General features: G+C 44.1%; 1 protein-coding gene across 1 annotated transcript; it reads left to right on the forward strand.

Moving 5' to 3' along the window:
- The first annotated feature begins 3,486 nt into the window (after window positions 1-3,486).
- Window positions 3,487-17,299, forward strand: LOC109902058 (protein SMG5). Its single transcript, XM_031786748.1, has 22 exons — window positions 3,487-3,946; window positions 4,790-4,888; window positions 4,973-5,096; window positions 6,944-7,100; window positions 7,173-7,262; window positions 7,409-7,498; window positions 7,950-8,028; window positions 8,583-8,708; window positions 8,830-8,898; window positions 9,106-9,326; window positions 9,514-9,651; window positions 9,758-10,627; window positions 10,894-11,063; window positions 11,262-11,337; window positions 11,794-11,969; window positions 12,057-12,215; window positions 12,346-12,405; window positions 13,262-13,421; window positions 14,808-14,898; window positions 15,362-15,436; window positions 15,592-15,730; window positions 16,065-17,299. Exons 1-22 carry the CDS (start codon window positions 3,882-3,884, stop codon window positions 16,146-16,148), a joined length of 3,318 nt encoding a protein of 1,105 aa, XP_031642608.1. The 5' UTR covers window positions 3,487-3,881; the 3' UTR covers window positions 16,149-17,299.
- Window positions 17,300-19,130: the final 1,831 nt, after the last annotated feature.

The following is a 19,130-nucleotide window of genomic DNA, read 5'->3' on the forward strand; positions in this document are numbered from 1 at the left end:
TTTTTCTATGCTACACTTATGAACAAGGTATGCATCTAGTGTATGAGGCCTGTGGTAGCAGAATCAGAATCCTTTAGGTAACATTGATAAATAATATGTTTTATGAATTTTCATAAGCATGCTTATGTGGAAAAAGTTACTTGGGCCCAGAGAGGGGAGAGGTCGGGTTAGTCTTATCTGTGAATGTGTCTGTAACTATTCCTAAACCATGTGAAGGGATGGCGTGATTAATGGGGAACCAGTTAGTTGGCTCCACAATGTCTGGGTGCCAGTCACTTCTCTCTGTAAGCTTGTCCAGGAGGGGTTGTATTTTTTATGGGAGTATCTAGAAATTGACAATTGATATATACCATTGGATGAGGTAATGTCTTGGTACTATGTTGTACCAAGAGCGAGATAAGAGCTTCGGTTTAGGAGACCAAACTGAACGATAATTTATAGCTAATGCTATAAATTATGGGATACTCTTTTTTCTGGTAAAAGATTATTTGTGTAATGTTCCTAAGATCTGTTATTCGTTATGTGAGTTTTGATGGGTGTGTCTTGGCTATAAATGATACTAAGGACTGTTTTGTAAGCACTCTCAGAGAATTCCTTTATAGACACTGAATTGATCTGAGAGTCACAGGGCTATGGTGAAGCTCATATAATTAAAGATGGACTTTATGATAACTCTGACTTGTGTGTGGTTTGCTCTCTCATGATTTGGTAATACAGAAAATTTCAACGACAGGCCAGTTTAAAACGAATGCAATCACTGCTTACCTGGTGCGTCGGATCATGAAAAACACACCCTAGCACACTACATTATCAAATTACAGAGCCATAGCCAACCAGCAAAGTGGCCTAATTGAATTCCTAGCACTTAAACCTAAGCGAAAAAAGAGATGGCTCATTTAGCTACAAAACAAGAAGCTCCAGCCGATTCAAACTCTCAAAGAACAGCATTAAGGAACATCACTTACCTTTCTCTGTTGAAATAGATGTGATGATGGCATGCAAACTGGATCATGTGGTCCTTCGGTGATTGCCTTGTCTATCAATCAAAAACCAACGAGAAATGTTTATTCGTAGCCTAATTCTTTTTTTCTCCAAAACATAAACCCAGAATATTCAGTATTCATCTAAATCACTCCTATGGGGTGACCATCCTAATCACAGCTCCTGGTCAGTCCAGTCCAAGCTCTTCCCTGTTCTGACACCCAAAATGTGAAGCTACGACAGCAGAATCTTCCCGAAAACATCTGAAACCGTACCTCTTCAAAATGTACCCCCCCCCAAAATGGAAATTATATACTAAACAAAAATATAAACGCAACATGCAACAATTTCAAATATTTTACTGAGTTACAGTTCAGGTCAGGAAATCAAAAAATATAAACGCAACGTGCAGCAATATCAAATATTTTACTGAGTTACAGTTCAGATCAGGAAATCAGTCAGTTGAAATAAATTCATTAAGCCCTAATCTATGGATTTCACATGACTGGGAATACAGATATGTATCTGTTGGTCACAAATACCTTAAAAATTAGGTAGGGGCATGGATCAGAAAATCAGTCAGTATCTGGTATGACCACCATTTGCCTCATGCAGTGTGACACATCTCCTTCGCATAGAGTTGATCAAGCTGTTAATTGTGGCCTGTGGAATGTTGTCCCACTCCTCTTCAATGGCTGTGCGAAGTTGCCGGATATTGGTGGGAACACATTGATCTAGAGCATCCAGAACATGCTCAATGGGGGACATGTCTGATGAGTATGCAGGTAACAGGAAGTGTGTACAGGTGTGTCCTTGCGACATCGGGCTGTACTTTATCATGCTGAAACATGAGGTGATGGCGGCGATTAAACGGCACGACATTTGGCCTCAGGATCTTGTCACGCTATCTCTGTGCATTCAAATTGCCATAGATAAAATGCAATTGTGTTCGTTGTCTGTAGCTTATGTCTGCCCATACCATAACCCCACCTCCACCATGGGGCACTCTGTTCACAACGTTGACATCAGACAACCGCTAGCCCACACAACGTCATACACATACTCTGCGGTTGTGAGGCCGGTTGGATGTACTGACAAATTCTCTAAAACAATGTTGGAGGCAGCTTATGTTAGAGAAATTAACAATAAATTATCTGACAACAGCTTTGGTGGACATTCCTGCTGTCAACATGCCAATTGTTTCTCCCTCAAAACTTGAGACATCTGTGACATTGTGTTGTGTGACAAAACTGCACATTTTAGAGTGGCCTTTTATTGTCCCCAGCACAAGGTGCACCTGTGTAGTGATTATGCTGTTTAACCAGCTTCTTGCTATGCCACTCCTGTCAGGTGGATGGATTATTTTAACAAAGGAGAAATGCTCACTAACAGGGATGTAAACAAATTTGTGCACAACTTTTGAGAGAAATAAGCTTTTTGTGCGCATATTTTATATCAGCTCATGAAACATGGGACCAACACTTTGCATGTTGCATTTATATTTTAGTTCCTTTTGTGAACTAACACTTAACTATTTTCCCTCTTACTAACTCAGACTTTTCTGATAGCTACTTTATTGAGGAAAAATGTACTTATTATGACTGTGATATATGGTTGTCCAACCTAGCTATCTTAATACTGCAGTGGGCTAAATCTGGGCCACACAGTGTTTCTTGTTAGTTTTAAACCAATCTACTTTAAACAAAACAAAAGTATACACCTCACACACATGTTCATGGGCTTTAAAAAAGGCATCTGTACCCTGTCAGATAAATAGTTGACATGTATTCAATTTTGAGTTTGCATGAAATATAACAAAACTGTTTGGCATAGAAACACCAGATGTTCATTTTTTCTATTATTAATTATGAAAACAATATGAATAACATTCTACCCTTGAGGCCACTAGGTCATTTGACTGCAGGAAAGGGGTACGATGAATGTACTAACTTTAAGTCGCTCTGGATAAGAGTGTCTGCTAAATGACTAATGTAAATTGCCTAGGCAACCAAAGACTTGTTTGCTACAACACCTTGCTTGTTTTAACAAGGTGCAACAAAAGTTTCATCAAGTTTTAGAGTCCAGAAACGAACTCAACTGCACAAATGCCCAGCAGTTCCGTCTTCAGTCAGGTGTTTTTTTTCGGTGGTTATCACTCTTATTTCATTTTCATGACAGTCTTCATCAATAATCATTGGTTACCCGGTTATTGTGCCATGCAGCCCTAATCACCCAAAAATATATACAAACGTTTCACATTGCCAGGGATCACAAACAAATGAATCATAATGACTCTGGCTGTCTGGCAATGTAGCTAGGTCTCCACTAGGTTCTACAGCCACTAATACAAAAATAAAACATGTTTTGCTTATTGGTCTTAATTCAAGGTTAGACATAAGGCTAGCAGTGTGGTAAAGGTTAGGGTTAAGGTAAAGTCATATTTTAATTAAGGGAAATTGTAGAATTAGCAGAGTTCATGACTCTGTGGCTGTGGTAACTAGTGCCGGTCCCGCGCGGAAGCAAGACTTCACGCGAAGTCTCGCGCTGTTCTGGCGATCGCTGTTTAATGGCTGTCCTCTTACTCGTAGCGATGTTTGGAACGGGGGAAAACACAAGGAAACCATCGGGGTGTGATAACTGACCGGGAATTAACACAAACACTGGGGCATTCCCTCTCCTAAACGGTTTCCGAACGGATGGGCAGTTTGGCAAGCGACAAGATACGAAAGCGACGTAGTGGTTAGCGGGAGAGGATAGAGCTGCTAACGTTAGCTAGTCAACACAGTTGTCACTGCCGGTGAGGCAAGCCCGGAGCAACCCTGACAAGAGTGGGGTTGAAGAGGGTGGGAACGCAGACTCTGTTGGACTGGAGCGTGTGACTCTTGGCACCAGATGCTAACATGAGTGGACCTGGGCAGGATAGCGAGCCAGAGGCAAAAGTCCTCCTCATCAAGCGGCTATACAGGTGAGGTAAAGGCCTTTTGCTGGAAAAAATTACATTAGCTAGCTAACAGTAGTAAAATAAATGGATAGCTAACCTTAGCTAATTTGCTAACTAGCTAGCCATCTAGTCAACCAGCTAGTTAGCTAACTACCCAGTCACCTGTCTGTCTGTGACTTGCATAAGCTAACGTTAGCTAGTTAACTGTACTTGTCACGAAGCCTTCGTCGAAGGGCAATGACATTTTTACGAAGTAGTCGGACATTTTCGATAGTATGGGTTTTAAATAACCAGATGTAGCACAGTGGGAACTTATGAAGCGGATAGCTAATTAGCTAACTAACGTTAGCTTCTAGACAACTGAGCACTAACAGCACAGTAACAAGCTACTATGCTATTAGCTAGTTAACTTATTCCTGTGTCTACTTGCTTTCTAAATAATATTAGTTGTTTAACTACGTTGTGATAACTTCAGCTGTCAGTATTGTCACAGTACTAGTTAGCTGATAGGCCTACCTTGCTTGCTAGCTACCTAGCTAGTTAGTTATTTAGCAGCTAATTAGAAGCGTCTAGCAGAACATCACCACATGAATAATGTCGACTGGCTACTTTTAACATGCATAACTAGGCCTATTTAGGGCGAAACACAATTTTTCATAAGCCCCTTTAACTTTACATACCTAGTTAGGAAGCTATAATGTCAACCATTATCTCAGTGAGAAACATGTATGACAGTTTATATATTCCAGTTATAGCTAGCTAGCTAACGTTAGCTCCCTACATTTTATAAGAATGAGTTTCCTCATTCCTCCAATGACAATTACCAAGTAATTTACCTGCCATAATAACTGTCTCTTGCGTGCTCAGGGCAGTGGTTGAATCGGTACACAAGCTGGATGTCATCATTGGCAGCAAGTCATCGTACAGGGAGGTCTTCAAGCCTGAAAACATCAGCCTTCGCAACAAGTAAGCATTTTACTCTACTTCAACCTTTGCCCTAAACACTGAGGCAAAGCACTAACCCCAACCTCATCTGTCTTCTGTGCCCAGGTTGAGGGAGCTGTGTGTGAAGCTGATGTTTCTCCACCCTGTGGACTATGGTCGCAAGGCTGAGGAGCTTCTGTGGAGGAAGGTCTACTACGAGGTCATCCAGGTCATCAAGACCCACAAGAAGGTACAGCATTTAAGGGTGTTTTCCCATATAGTCCTCTTTAAAATAACTGATCTCCGTCCTCTTTAAAGTGAACATTGTGGTAAAAATGAAGCTAAAGAACTTCTCTTTGTATTCACACTTTCCTTGCTTTTGAATGGGGACTCTACTCTTTTCTAGTCCAAGTCCTCTTTGCATTCACATTGCTATATTTAGAAATGACCCAAGATCTTTTTCTAACATTCACTCAATGCGCTCTGGGACAAGCCACTTCCATTCGGCCATCAGATTTGCCACCAATGCTCCTTATAGGACACATCACTGTACTCTATACTCCTCTGTAAACTAGTCATCTCTGTATACCTGTCGCAAGACCCACTGGTTGATGCTTATTTATAAATCCCTCAATCCCCCATATCTGAGATACCTACTGCAGCCCTCATCCTCCACATACAACACACGTTCTGTCAGTCACATTCTGTTGAAGGTCCCCAAAGCGCACGCATCCCTGGGTTTCTCCTCTTTTCAGTTCGCTGTAGTTAGCGACTGGAACGTGCTGCAAATAACACTCAAACTTTACAGTTTTATCTCCATCTCTTCATTCAAAGACTCAATCATGGACACTCACTGACAGTTGTGGCTGCTTCGTGTGATGTATTGTTGTCTCTACCTTCTTTCCTTTGTGCTGTTGTCTTGTGCCATGTTTTGTGCTGCTACCATGTTGTCATGTTGTGTTGCTACCATACTGTTGTCATGTGTTGCTGCCATGCTATGTTGTTGTCTTAGGTCTTTCTTTATGTAGTGTTGTGGTGTCACTCTTGTCTTGATGTGTGTGTTGTCCTATATTTTTTAATGCCAGCCCCCGTCACTGCAGGAGGAATTTTGGTAGGCCGTCATTGTAAATAAGAATGAGTTCTTAACTGACTTGCCTAGTTGTTAAAAAAAAAAATATATATATATATATATATATATATATATATATATATATATATATATATATATATATATTTTTTTTTATCACAAATAATACATTTAATCAAAATATCTTATTGGACAGATATACCTACTTACATTTCGTAATCTAATATATTGCATTTAGTTAAAAGATGAGACAAAGTAATTGTAATCAGAAGATACTATTAACTTGTAATTATTATTGGTAACAGAATAAATAGTGTAAGAATAACTGCAGATTAAATAATGCTGTAATTGAAAATTGTACACCCAATGTAGGCTACTGCCCCTTAAAGAGCTAGAATAGATTTGGACGTTATGTTGATTCTCACCAAATATGTTTTCTCACACTTCCAACCCCACAATCAAATAAACAGTGTATGAAACTCTCTTATAGATCACATATTGCAAACAAATAATCTGAACTAAAAACACTACACATTTTGGAATGTCTGTGCGTCCTTGACAATCGCTAATCAATATCCAAAAACGGCACACTGTTTTTTTCTCCTCGAACCTGCACATAATCTTTTCTCTTGTGGCACCAATGTGAGGGGTTATGGCAAGGAAAACAGTGTTGCAGTAGTGTGTGTAATCGCAAGCGAACCTGGGGAGCATTGCCCTAAATAATGGAATCGAACTCAGACCAACTCTGGAGATGTCCTCAGTTTGCTTCGGGGGCTGTTTTGAGGGGTACGAGTTCCTTTTGGAGTGTTCACACAAATGTGCTAAAAGGGACTATGTGTGAAAACACCCTAAGTTATTGGGGAAATGTTGACTGTGTGGCCAGTACAGTGACTCCTGAGCTTTCAGACATGCACACGTTATCTTTCCTCATGCCCTACACACAACCCTTAACTTTTATTTCTAATCTCTTCTTATTACCTGGCTCCCTTTTATCTCTCTGTCTTTTGCAGCACATCCACAGTCGCAGTGCCCTGGAGTGTGCCTACAGGACTCACCTGATAGCTGGCGTGGGCTTCTATCAGCACCTGCTGCTCTACATCCAGTCCCACTACCAGCTGGAAATGCAGGACTGCATCGACTGGACCCATGTCACCGACCCCCTCATCGGTGAGAGACACACTCAGGTCAGCGGTATCTGTGATTGACACTGTGTATAAATTATTGTATTTGTTTTTGTAGGTCGGAAGAAGCCGGTATCAGCCACCCCTAAGGAGATGGAGTGGGCCCAAATGGCCTGCCATCGCTGCCTGGTGTACCTGGGAGATCTCGGTAATACAAACTTCATCTTTCTCACCAAAGAGATTTGAGACAACCTCATTTGTATGACCATGGAACATCATTCCCCAAATCCAAGGTCACGTTTATTTTAATGTATAGGAGACGTTTACAGGAGGTTGTTTGAATGTTTTCCACAGCCCGTTACCAGAACGAGTTGGCTGGGGTGGAGGCTGAGCAGCTGTCAGAGCGGTTCTACCACCAGGCCCTGTCAGTCACTCCGCACGTAGGTGAGTTGACAACAAGGTGTTACCGGCCCTCTCTTTCACAGCACATTACCGCCATTTTTCACACTAACCGGTTTACTCACATCACACCACCATCTACAAATGAATCACTCTTGTTATATTGCCCACATAGTGATGAACTCACACAGCACTTATTGATTGAGCTTTATTATATGACTGGTCAAAGCTTTATGCAACTCATAGTGATCTAGCTGAACGGTTAGCAGACCATTTGAGCCAGGAACGGGAAATTCAGTAACTGTTAGCTGGCCAGGACAGTGCATTCAGTCTCAAGAAATCACTGATCCACATTTGAAACGTTCTGTCTTTTTGAGAGGGTTTCAGAGGGCTTCATCAGTCGAACTGAAAGTCAATATTAAATGGCTGCTGCTAAAGGAAAGTAATGTCTTTTTTGTGCCATGATGTTGACAAGTGTTTGATGTTTTGTTTTCAGGAATGCCTTTCAATCAGTTAGGTACACTGGCGGGGAGTAAATTCTACAACGTGGAGGCCACCTATTACTACCTACGCTGGTGAGAGGAAACTTCAACACGTCTAGATTTACTGCAGCACATCCACAATCTATGACTGGTCTGTAGACTATGCTGTCCTATTGTTCTCTACCTTAGTGGGGCAATGTAGTCACACTGCTGGGGAGAAATATCTTCATGGCACTAAATAGCATGTTTGAAATGGTAGAGGTTCTGAAACCAGTCTGTTAGGAGAAGAAGCCCAATTTTGGATCCAGAACACGTTAAAAAAAGACTTGCCACCGAGTGGTACCGGGACGATACCAGTATTGCAATAACCGTTAGTAGTGGTGGGTTTACAAAACACAAAGCGGATTGAGCTTTCGGAAAACAGCCATGACTTTGGAAAGAAACATTGTCATCCAGCCACAATTATTTGTTTTCCAAGCTATAGCACACACTATTTTTACATACAGCTGTTTTTTAAAGGACCAAAGAGTTGGGTCTGCTTCGTGTTTTCATTGTCATGGACGAAAAATTGCGATACTGGTATCGTCACACCCCTACCACCAAGTATTGATCATGGTTGTCTCCTCTATGGTCCCGTGTTTGAACAGTATACAGTCGGAGACTCCCTTCGAGGGGGCCTACGGGAATTTGAAGCGTCTGTTTGATAAAGCTGCTAAGATGTACCACCAGGTGAAGAAACAGGAGATGAAGAAGCTGTCTCCCTCACGGCAAAGGTCAGTCTGGTTTCCTCACACCACAGCCCTGAAATGACAAATCACTAGGTCAGCATTGAAACAGGTATTGAGATAGTCCTCTTTGGGATTATTACTCTTTCTACAACTGTTTTCTTTCCAGATCCAAGGACATCAAGCAACTTCTGGTGAGCTTCATGTACCTGCAGAGTCTACTGCAGCCCAAGAACAGGTTAAGACTCACTTTTAACCATTTAGGCCCTAGTCATTTATCTTAATAGGAACCTTGACATTTTGTCCATATATGACAAAGCTATCTGATGATAATAATAATATATTTAATTTTTATAACCCTGTTTGGTTAGTCTCAACCTGCTTTCTATTGTCTGTTGGCTCCGTGTTTGTAATGTCTTACCATTTCTCTCCTCCCTGTGAGTAGTCTGCTGGAGACAGAGCTGACCTCTCTGTGTCAGTCGGTGCTGGAGGATTTTAACCTGGTGCTGTTCTACCTGCCCTCGCCGCCACATGGCCACGAGGCCACTTCCCCCAGCGAGGAGGAGCTTGAGGAGCACGACTCGCCCTGCGCCCTGCTCCCCGACGCCCTCATCTTCAAGATGGTGGTCACCTGCCTCATGGTGGTGCACAGCCTGAAGCGGGGAGGTCAGTAAGAATATAGATGTCACATATTTGTTTTTACAAATCGCTTTTCAAACATTATGTGTATAGGGTGTTTTAAGTAGAGCTGAGTCGGTAGGCATGTGAGGATAGTGACATACTGCAAGGGAGAAATAAGGGGATATGTTGATTCGTTGTATTGCAAAGTTGATATGTCGACTTGTTTGTGTAGGGTCCAAGCAGTACAGTGCGTCAATAGCCTTCACGCTGGCCCTCTTCTCCCACCTGGTGAACCATGTCAACATCCGCCTGCAGGCTGAGTTGGAGGAGGGGGAGAGCCAGGTGCCCCCACTGCAGACCGACAACACAGGTGAGAACACCACTCCCAGCTAACCACATGCTGCCTATACACTCTTCATGTTCTGTTAATCCTCTGAAAAACAAATGGAACGATGATGATATTTGTTTGCTCCTAGACGACTCTGAGTTGAGAGACCCGTCTGACCCGTTGACATCGGAGGAGAGGCCCCTGCAGAACGGCTCCCTGGACCATGAGGAGGACGAGGGGGGCCACCGGAGTAGTTTGGCCCAGAAAGCAGGCGTCGGTGAGCGTAAGGCGGAGGAGGAGAAACAGAAGCAAAAGAAGTACGCCCGCCTCTCCATGCTGCGCCGCCGCCGCGCCACCTGCAAAGAAGACGAGAGCGACCTGAGCGAGGGCTTCGAGAGTGATGAAGAGGAGGAAGAAGAGCAGAGGGGCTGCGCCGACTCTGGGGGTGCCTCGTCGGGACCCCCACTCACCCCCGCCATGCTGGGGAAGGAGAGCAAGAGAGGGGGGGCGCACCCGACAGAGGGGACCTGGGAGAGCGGCTCGGAGGAAGACGAGGAGGGCGGCACAGCCTTCGATGTGGAGACTGACTCGGACATGAACAGCCAGGAGTCACGCTCCGACCTGGAGGATATAGAGGACTCAGAAACCCCGGAGAACTTGGACACCACTCCTCGGGGAGAGCTGCAGCCCGGAGAAGACGATGAGGAGCAAGCTAATCCCAGAGAGGACTGCGACGGGGACACCCCTCCAGCCACCAATGGCCCCCTCCTGCCCAGCGACCCCAGTATCAGCAGTAACCTCCAGGCCATGTCATCCCAGCTGTTCCAGGCCAAGCGCTGCTTCCGCCTGGCGCCCACCTTCAGCAACGTGCTGCTGAGGCCCCACAGCTCCTCCACCAACCCCACCCCCACCGACCCAGATGCCTCCTCCACCACCCCCTCCCAGGAGACGCCGCCTCTCCCGGGGGACTCACCCTGCGACGCCGGCCCGGGCACTGCCAACGGAACCAACGACAATGGTTAGTAACCTACCCACACACAGTGACGGCTGGGTTGATTATTATGTTATTTTTGTATAGTGCAGGATATTCGTTTTCTTTTAAAGATTAACTTCAATATAATGATGTACTTCTAGTCTGTTTTTAGTATTTCCCAAAGACTACATTGGATAACAGCACATTGCTAAAATATGCCATTTTATAACAGTATATCTGAGGTTACCCCTAAGAAAACTAGGGTGTAGAATAAACACATGTTCATTTCTTTATTTGTCCATTCCCTGTAGAGGTGGATTCCGATTCAGAGTGTAGCGTGCACAGCAACCAATCAGTACACAGCGAGAAGACCTTGTCAGAGAGACTGGAGATTCTGACCAATCAGGGGCTCATCCAGGTGGTCAAGGTGTTTGTAGATTGGCTGAGAACCAACACTGACATTATCGTCATGTGTGCACAGGTAAAGGGGGCAGATTTTTCAGTAACCTAGAAGCTCTTACAAACAGTATGCATTGAAAAATCCAATTTGCATTAAATTGGTAAAATACATGTTAATCTTTGTATCAGCTGACTCGGGTGAAGGGTTTGTAGTCTTCATCATTGTTGGTGTTTGTTTCACTGTCTGTCTTCTGCTCAATGTAACGCCGTTACTCTGCAGAGTTCTCAGAGCCTATGGAACAGACTGTCTGTGCTACTCAACCTGCTGCCTGACGGGAACAAGATGCTGGAAGCAGGTGAGTTACTAAATGCACCCGTTCTTTTTATGGGTTGTTAATCTGCGTTTTTTATTTATTTTATTTTTTACCTTTATTCAACTAGGCAAGTCAGTTAAGAACAAATTCCTATTTACAATGACTGCCTAACCCGGATGACGCTGGGCCAATTGTGCGCCGCCCTATGTGACTCTCAATCCACGGCCTGTTGTGATACTATGATCTGTAGTGACGCCTCTAGAACTGAGATGCAGTGCCTTAGAACGCCGTGCCACTCGGGAGCCCGAGGTGGAGGCTTGAGTTGGCCAAATTCTTCTCTCCCCCTCTCTCACATTATATTTCTCATTCCATCTGTTCTCTTTTCCTCTCCTTTGGTTATTTTAACCCATCTTTTCAGGTATGAAATTCCAAATGTGTCTCATTCTGTGGAGCACATGTGACAAGAAGTCACTTCATCTTTCTCTCTGTGTATTTTAGAGCTGGGTTTGAACACTGAGGTGACGGAGCTGCTGAGTGTGTGTGAGCAGCCTGGCCTGGTCCAGTCCCTGCTGCTGCCTGAGGACCTGGCCCTGCGACACCTACCTGCCCTCAACCTGGCCCACCGCCGCCTCGACTACACCCGCCCCAGACCTTCCCTCAGCCCCGTACAGGAGGTACACACCCCTAGCTTCCCTTAGACACCCTCACTGTTTTGCTGCCCTCTCTCTACTTTACTATCTCACTTGATCTCCCCATCTCAGTGTGTGGTGCGCGTGTGCTGCATCCGCAGCTTTGGCCACTTCCTCACTAATCTCCAATGCAATGTGCTGCACTTCAACCCGGAGGCGGGCATCTTCACCAGCATCACCCAATCGGAGCAGGAAAACCTGGTGCAGCAGGCCAAGGCCCAGATCCGCATGGTGAGCGGCAGTTGAATGAACCAATGAGACCAAAACAGCAGCAGTCACTCTAGTTTCAGTATTTTTTTTCACATTTGAAGCTCAAATACTATTATCTATTTCAACACTGTGTGTGCGTTTGTGTGTCTAGGCAGAGGAGGAGGCTCGACGAAATCGCTTGATGAGAGACATGGCTCAGCTCCGACTACAGGTCTTTCTTCTAGAACATTCCATTCTATCATAAACCAAACACTATCAATCTAGCTATCTGACACTATACTGAGTGTACAAAACATTAGTAAAATTCCATTTCCATTACATACTGTAGACTGACCAGGTGAATCCAGGTGAAAGCTATGATCCCTAATTGATGTCACTTGTTAGTCCACTTCAATCAGTGTAGATGAAGGGGAGGAGACAGGTTAGAAAATAAGGATTTTTAACTCTTATGACTATTGAGACATGGATTGTGTATGTGTGCCATTCAGAGAGTGAATATTTAAGTGCCTTTGAACGGGGTATGGTATGTGGCAGGTGCACCGGTTTGTGTCAAAAACTGCACCGCTGCTGGGTTTTTCAAGCTCAACAGTTTCCTGTGTGTATCAACAATGGACCTCCACCCAACTTGACACAACTGTGAGAAGCATTGGAGTCAACATGGGCCAACATCCCTATGGAACGCAATTGACACCTTGTAGAGTCCACACCCCGACAAATTTAGGCTGTTCTGAGGGCAAAGGGGGGGAGGGTGCAACTCCAATATTAGGAACGTTTTCTTAATGTTTGGTATACTAAGTGTATATGTCTTAATTTACTTTTGCACCCAAAACCTTGAAATTACAGCACCTTTTGCACGTAGTCCCCCCCCATTTTAGGAGAGCCAAAGTTTGGGACAAATTCACTTGTGTGGTTAAAAGTTTATAGATTTTATTTAAAATCCAAATTTGTAGGGTATAGAGCCAAAAGAATATGAAATGCTTCACTGTCCCAATAATTATGGAGGACACTGTATTATCCACTCAACATCCCATCAAGATGAGCAATTTGTCACGCGTCTTACCCTATAGTTGGAGGTGTCTCAGCTAGAGGGCAGTCTGCAGCAGCCCAAGACCCAGTCATCCATGTCTCCGTACCTGGTACCCGACTCTGCCGCCCTGTGCCAGCACCTCAACCTCCTCAGACATCTGGCTGGCAGTGGCTGCTTCATCATCATCATTCCCCGCACAGGTGAGCACAGAGCCATGCCCTGTCTGGGTGAATAAACCCAGTGTTAGACTGGATGAGTCTGTTTGAATGCAGTCATAATTTAAAGGTTTCTCACCAGAATTGCGTCTAGATAAAATTGTGATAAATATGATTTCTATATTGCAGGGTTATTGAAGTATATGGTGTCCAGATTTGAATCAGGTTATTTACAGGGGGGCCAGACATCTTATACATGGGATTACTCTTATAAAGCACATTTATTAAAAGTACATTTTAAGTGCTTTAAGATAAGCCTAATTCGGTGCATGAAATTGTTTAAATAATGGAACACATTTGTACTTGTAACACAGTGGACCTACCTTCCTGTCAGTTTTAGACATGGCTTCATCTTTTTTTTTTGTTTACACATGGTGAACCTTTTAGGCATGGCATATCTCAGTTGACTAACTTGTGCAGAGAAGTCTCTCTCCCCTCGCATCAGTAGAGAACGACTCCCTGTAACAAACTGCACCACCTCTGTGGGGACTTAAACTGACATCACGGGAGTGATCTGTACTGATGATAACTGTGAATATAGTTGTGCAGTGTAGGGAAATCAAATCAGAGGAGAAATTAACATGTATTTTTTTTATTGGCACGGTTTTCAATCATATCAGCTGTTTTTGTCCCTTCCCTGTACTCCCAAATTAAATCATTTTTATTGATTGAAGATGTCACTCACGGACTCAAGATGGCGTCAATCACGGAGAAAAGCAAAAGCATCTCCTTCCTAAGCTAACACAGGCTGCTCTCTTGACATCATTATTACCCGTGCTTAGCCACTGAGCATCATTATGTAAAAGTAGATCATGATGCTCAGCAGACCACAAAACAAGTGATGTTGCAGGCTAGATCTTGATTGGATAAAGTTTATGATAACCATGGCTGAGTCTGTGGTGTTTAACTCACTGCTGAGTTTACACCAGAGCATGATTTGCAGTGATCTCATCTGCTGTGAAAAAGCCGATAGGTGGGCAGACAGACCCTGTTAGCAGCTCTGATTGGCTGTAACTTGTATGTTGGGTGATATTGATTGACAGCATTTAATGGGCGGGACTACAGGGAAACAGATTTCCCCCATTGGAGAATGTTGAACAAGGGCTAATTTTGGCTCTAAACCCCCCCCCCCCCCCCCCCCCCATTGTTGCAGGATTATTTTTATTTTTAATAAATTGATAAACGGGCCTGATTTGTCCTGCTGGCAGCCAGTTGAATAGCCCTGCTATATTGTTTTGACATTGGCTATTTGCTGGCTGTGTTTTGTAAGTTCCTGAGGGGACGACTGAAGCTGTGATGTCTTTCTAGTTAGAGCATGAAATTAATAGATACCAAAGTTTAAACATGATGGTTGACTGTTATGTGCTTCAGTGATTGATGGCCTTGACCACCTGAAGAAGGAGAATGCCGGAGCGAGAGACGGTATCCGCTTCCTGGAGTCTGAGTTCCGTAAAGGCAACAGGTATATGTCTGTCTCAACCCTCAAGTGTGATGTATGGTAATATAGTGGGCCGCATTTTAAGATCTGACAACCACAATCAGCCAACCCAGCACAAGCGAAGCCAGTTCTTGTGTCAGAAGCATAGCCTGTTATCATTGAATGGGATATGTTGAGTCGACAGTTCCTTGAATGTAAAGATAAAGCGATTTTCAATGTGCTTAGCCTTTATCCTGTGTGAAACCCTAGAGCCAATGATACACAGGTCATTGTTCCTTTTATATCAATGTATCTCACGTAACCGATTTTCAAATGAGCTAGCTGTTGGGGCCCATATTGCCCTTAATACTTCAGATCTTAACAAAACAATGTGTCTAACCATAACCCACTCTGAATCCGTGATCCAGTAAACTAAAAATAGGCTGCAACCCATATGGGTGAAGACACTTGATGTTGTAAACCCCTCTTCCGCCCCCCTCTACCTCAGGTACATACGTTGCCAGAAGGAGTCAGGGCGGAGTTTTGAGAGGGACAAACTGAAACGCCAGGACATGGAAGCCTGGTAAGCCTCCATTTGTCTTTCTGCAGTCTCTTCACATGGCCACCTCTCAATACTTAGCATTCTTATACAAATGCTTCAAAAGTGGTAAAAGATTTTATGAAAGCTGTAAAACTCTTTCCCGGTGTTAACTGTTTTCCTTGTGTCCTGATTTCAAGGCATCTATACAAGACGGTGGACAGCTGTCGTCAGCTGACCGTCTCCCAGAGCAACGGAGACGAAGACACAGCTGGCATGGTCACTATTCTCACCGGTCACTCAGTGGAGGATCTGTGTACCCGCTCTGTACCCATGAAGGTCAGTGAGCAACAATACACATCATAACTACAATCACTCACTCAGTTCTTTAGGCTCTCCAGCAACCACTGTTGGTATGGGCGGCTGGTCTGACTACTGTGTATTTCTGGTTTATCCCTTGCGTTGTACAGTATTGCTATTAATATTTCCCTGTTATAAACCATTTTGCCATGGTGTAGATCTTTGTAGAGAGCCAGAGTTCTTTCTGCGAGAAGTTTGGCATGTTCGACCTCCCCCATTCATCCTTCCGTGATATTTACCTTACATTATATGTTCATTGGCGTTAGAAGAGTTGAAGTCTTACCCTCCATTGTCTGTGTCTCCTTGGTAACAGTCGGCCGTCCAGGCAGTGGCAACAGCAGGCATGGAGCTGAAGAACATTGTGGAGTTTTACCGTCAGTGGAAGGAGATTGGCTGAGAGCTTCGGGGGCGAGGTCGGCACGGCGGACAGCTGATCACACACTCACTCCCTCTCTCTCTCCCACTCTGTTGCTCTGTCTGTATCTGCGTCTCCCAGGAAAATCAACTCTCGGAAAGAAAGAAGGGGGGATGTAAAACAGTTGAAGGAAAGAAAAGGTGAGACACATGGGCAAAGGGGGCAATAAGAAACTGCAGAAGACCCCCAAACATAAGTGATCCCAAAGGTCGGGTTGAGAATTAAGTGGGGACGCTACGCACTTAAAGTGACCCTGGTTCACATCATAACCAGGCATATACTGTATACGATAGAAACGAGTACATTACGTGTCGAGAGAGAACCACTCATACACATTCACGCTCAGTTAAATCCATTGGTTTAGATGTGTAGAGCAGTGTTTCCAGTTTCCTCCTTTCCCTCTATTTGTGTTGTGAAGGTGGGACTATGTCAGCCCTATGGCTGGCTGGGTCTGGTCTGCTAAGGCAGGGGGGTGTGGAGTAAATCCCAAAGAGAGAACACATCTCTAGCGTGCCAAGCGATGAGCCTCTAGACACATCGGAGTCATGGAGCTCGAGGGTTACAAACAGGGGTTCAGGTCAATGAACGTACACTTCTCCAGGATTTGTTTCTTTCCTATTAGTTTTTTTGCGGTGTACTTTTTGTGTCCAGTGACTAATGTATTGTTATCTGTGTATGAGGAGGAATAATAATGACTGTTTATGCCCTGCTATTGTTTTAATTTGGATTTTATTTTTGTACCCAAATATACTTTATTTTGTGTTTTTGTAAGATGTGCTGAATACACACAGGAATGAAATGCAGGGGGAGGGATGGGGTTGTCTTATATTGTTTCCCTAAACCTGTCTGGTAATCCTTTCGTTCTCAAGGAAATAGTTCTGACTTCTGTGTCATGGTGCCATTTTAGGAAGAGGTAGACTCGGGTGGGTCAGCTTTGTGCTGTTGCTAGATGTTAAGGAGAGCGGGGCCTGCTGTTGTCCCAATATGGCGGTGCGAGGTGTTTGTTTTGACCCCTGTGAACTGCTGATATATCCCATCTACCATCATCACTAAATGTCCCATCATGCACAGTGCAAAGGAACTTGGTATGTGTGTGGCCACGCATTGAACAATAAAATGAACTCATTTTAAGATGTCTTGTTTTCACTCTTGCAGAAACCATTTACAGTGGCAACTTTTCAAAGCTTTACACAATTCATGACATGGCACAGGACACTCTGAATTGGGAAAGCGACCTATTTGAACTGAACATACTCATTGCTGCACCCTTATGACAATAATAGCCATTGTTTCAATAAGTTGAACTTATCCAGAGACTATGACCGGCCAACATTTAAAATAAAATATTGTTTCAAATCAAATAGTCTGGGTAGCCATTTGATTAGCTGTTCAGAAGACTTAAAAAAAAATAATGTCCCTTTTTCAGGACCCTGTTTTTCAAAGATAATTTGTAAAAATCCAAATAACTTCACAGATCATTGTAAAATGGTTTAAACACTGTTCCCCATGCTTGTTCAATGAACCATAAACAATTCATGAACATGCACCTGTGCAACATTTGTTAAGACTTAACAGCTTACAGACGGTAGGCAATTAAGGTCACAGTTACGAAAACGTAGGACACAAAAGAGGCCTTTCTACTGACTGAAAAACACCAAAAGAAAGATGCTTATGGTCCCTGCTTAGCTGCGTGAACGTGCCTTAGGCATGCTGCAAAGAGGCATGAGGACTGCAGATGTGGCCAGGGCAATAAATTGCAATGTCCGTACTGTGAGATACCTAAGACAGCGCTACAGGAAGACAGGACGGACAGCTGATCATCCTCGCAGTGGCAGACCACGTGTAACAACACATGCACTGGATCGGTACATCAAACATTACACATGCGGGACAGGTACAGGATGGCAACGACAACTGCCTGAGTTACACCAGGAACGCACAATCACTCCATCAGTGCTCAGACTGTCCGCAATAGGCTGAGAGAGACTGGACTGAGGGCTTGTAGGCCTGTTGTAAAGGCAGGTCCTCACCAGAAATCACCGGCAACAACGTCGCCTATGGGCACAAACCCACCGTCGCTGGACCAGACAGCACTGGCAAAAAGTGCTCTTCACTGACGAATCGTGGTTTTGTCTCACCATGGGTGACGGTCGGATTCGCGTTATCGTCGAATGAATGAGCATTACACCGAGACCTGTACTCTGGAGCAGGATCGATTTGGAGGTGGAGGGTCTGTCATGGTCTGGGGCGGTGTGTCACAGCATCATCGGACAGAGCTTGTTGTCATTGCAGGCAATCTCAACGCTGTGCGTTACAGGGAAGACATTCTCCTACCTCATGTGGTACCCTTGCGGCAGGCTCATCCTGACATGACTCTCCAGCATGACAATGCCACCAGCCATACTGCTCGTTCTGTGTGGGATTTCCTGCAAGACAGGAATGTCAGTGTTCTGCCATGGCCAGCGAAGAGCCCAGATCTCAATCCCACTGAGCATGTCTGGGACCTGTTGGATCGGAGGGTGAGCTCTAGGGACATTCCCCCCAGAAATGTCCGGGAACTTGCATGTGCCTTGGTGGAAGAGTGGGGTGACATCTCACAGCAAGAACTGGCAAATCTGGTGCAGTCCACGAGGAGGGGATGCACTGCAGTGCTTGATGCACTGCAGTGCTGACTGTTACTTTTGATTTTGACCACCCCTTTGTTCAGGGACACATTCCATCTCTGTTAGTCACATGTATGTGGAACTTGTTCAGTTTATGTCTCAGGTGTTACATCTTATGTTCATACAAATATTTACATGTTAAATCTTCTGAAAATAAACGCAGTTGACAGTGAGATGACGTTTCTTTATTTGTAGAATTTATTTTTGGGGTAGAAGCTGTTAAGAAGACTTTTGGACCTAGACTTAGCACTCTGGTACCGCTTGCTGTTGGAACACATTTAATGTTTTTTATTTTATAGGC

This window comes from Oncorhynchus kisutch, linkage group LG13, assembly GCF_002021735.2.
Source record: "Oncorhynchus kisutch isolate 150728-3 linkage group LG13, Okis_V2, whole genome shotgun sequence".
Taxonomy (NCBI): Eukaryota; Metazoa; Chordata; class Actinopteri; order Salmoniformes; family Salmonidae; genus Oncorhynchus; species Oncorhynchus kisutch.

Excerpts from the sequence above, each read along its gene's own strand:
- LOC109902058 (XM_031786748.1), top strand. The coding sequence starts at position 3,882 with ATGAGTGGACCTGGGCAGGATAGCGAGCCAGAGGCAAAAGTCCTCCTC. Across the intron at positions 14,899-15,361 it reads GAGTTCCGTAAAGGCAACAG|GTACATACGTTGCCAGAAGG; the intron begins GTATATGTCTGT and ends CCTCTACCTCAG. Across the intron at positions 15,731-16,064 it reads CCCGCTCTGTACCCATGAAG|TCGGCCGTCCAGGCAGTGGC; the intron begins GTCAGTGAGCAA and ends CCTTGGTAACAG.